We start from the raw sequence: 1,366 nt of genomic DNA on the forward strand, positions 1-1,366 counted from the left end.
TATATATATATATATATATATATATTAAATGTTCAGAAGACGTTTCGTTGACATTTTGAGATCAAAAGATCGACGGGAATAATTTATTCACAATATCCTTTTTATAAAGGAACTGATTTATATCCGATTCGGAATCTTATATGCATATTATTGGTAATTACCTCATCAACCCCGGTATTTAAAAGGCAGAGCTGACCTCAGCGAAAACTGAACGCAGAAACACAATCTGGATAATATAAAGGATCTAATGTGATAACCTCAACATCACCACATATGCTTTTAATAATAATTAGACAAGAAATCCTTAAGATATGGGAATGGTAAGTTGTGATGCTCATACCTTCCGCTTCTAACAGAAAATTGAAACTTATGGCGCAGAATCGGTGCGCGGGGAACTACGACTGCACCAAGACGGCATTTCGATAACAATATTAATGATTTTTTTCTCATAAAAATTAACGCCTTACAGCATTATCACCTCAATAATAATAATAATAATAATATATACGATCTCTGAAGAGTGAAAAACTTAGATCTAATTTACCAAAATTTAAAACACTATTGACATCATCTATCGATTGTCAAGTTACAAACAAAATTAAAACTATAGAAAATTTCTCAAATCTTTCATAGCTAAAAAGGACAGGAAGTTGAATGACAATTCGCCCGGTGATAGGTTAAAGTTTAATGGTGTCTTTAAATGGAATGGTAAATTTTGTTAGTGTCAAAGACATGGCTCCTGCGAAGTTAAATTCATTTAATAGTTATCTTCTGATTTTGATTAAATCGGATAAGATCTATCTACAGTTTAAAAGAAGAGAATGGTGGATAAACGCACCTGTCGAAAAAATCCAACCTGTTACAGATGAAATAAACGCTGAAGAATGGAAAAAAATCATTTAAAAGACGTTACAAAAAAATTCAAATTAAACTTGACCCTCCTTTGAGGTTGAAAATTTTATAATAACTCGTGTTAAGTCTGAGTAAATTTAAAACTTCAATAAATTGAAAATAGAGTTTTATGATGAAAAGAAAATGACTCGAATAATAATGATATGATAAAACGGTGTCGGAGTGGTCAACGCCATGTTAGCAGCATCCTCAAGGGTGACCCAGTTACTAATGTAACACACTAGTTACCAAAAAAAAAAAACCCTAACATACATGCAAACAACTGTCAATAAAGCCAAAGAACCGTAAGAAATGCAGGGAATAAAAAAGTTACTTTTTTTTAAAAAATCAACTTACTTATGGTCCGCATGGATCGGTAGAAAGGGGAATCCTGGCCACCGCTGGCTTTGCCTCCTTCCGCGAACGATGTCGTCCTGGGGCGCCCACTCATAATGAATGCATCCACAGGTACTTG

At 33.5% G+C, this 1,366-nt stretch overlaps 1 protein-coding gene across 1 annotated transcript in view; it reads right to left on the reverse strand.

The window, feature by feature from the left end:
- LOC106867885 (glycogen synthase kinase-3 beta) overlaps nucleotides 1–1,360 on the reverse strand; it is an 83,400-nt gene extending 82,040 nt beyond the window's left edge. The window contains exon 1 of the mRNA XM_014912945.1: nucleotides 1,249–1,360. Coding sequence (XP_014768431.1) covers nucleotides 1,249–1,342 — 94 coding nt within the window. The 5' untranslated portion in view covers nucleotides 1,343–1,360. The remainder of the gene's footprint in view (nucleotides 1–1,248) is intronic.
- Nucleotides 1,361–1,366: the final 6 nt, after the last annotated feature.

This window comes from Octopus bimaculoides, chromosome 5 (assembly GCF_001194135.2).
Source record: "Octopus bimaculoides isolate UCB-OBI-ISO-001 chromosome 5, ASM119413v2, whole genome shotgun sequence".
Classification (NCBI taxonomy): domain Eukaryota; kingdom Metazoa; phylum Mollusca; class Cephalopoda; order Octopoda; family Octopodidae; genus Octopus; species Octopus bimaculoides.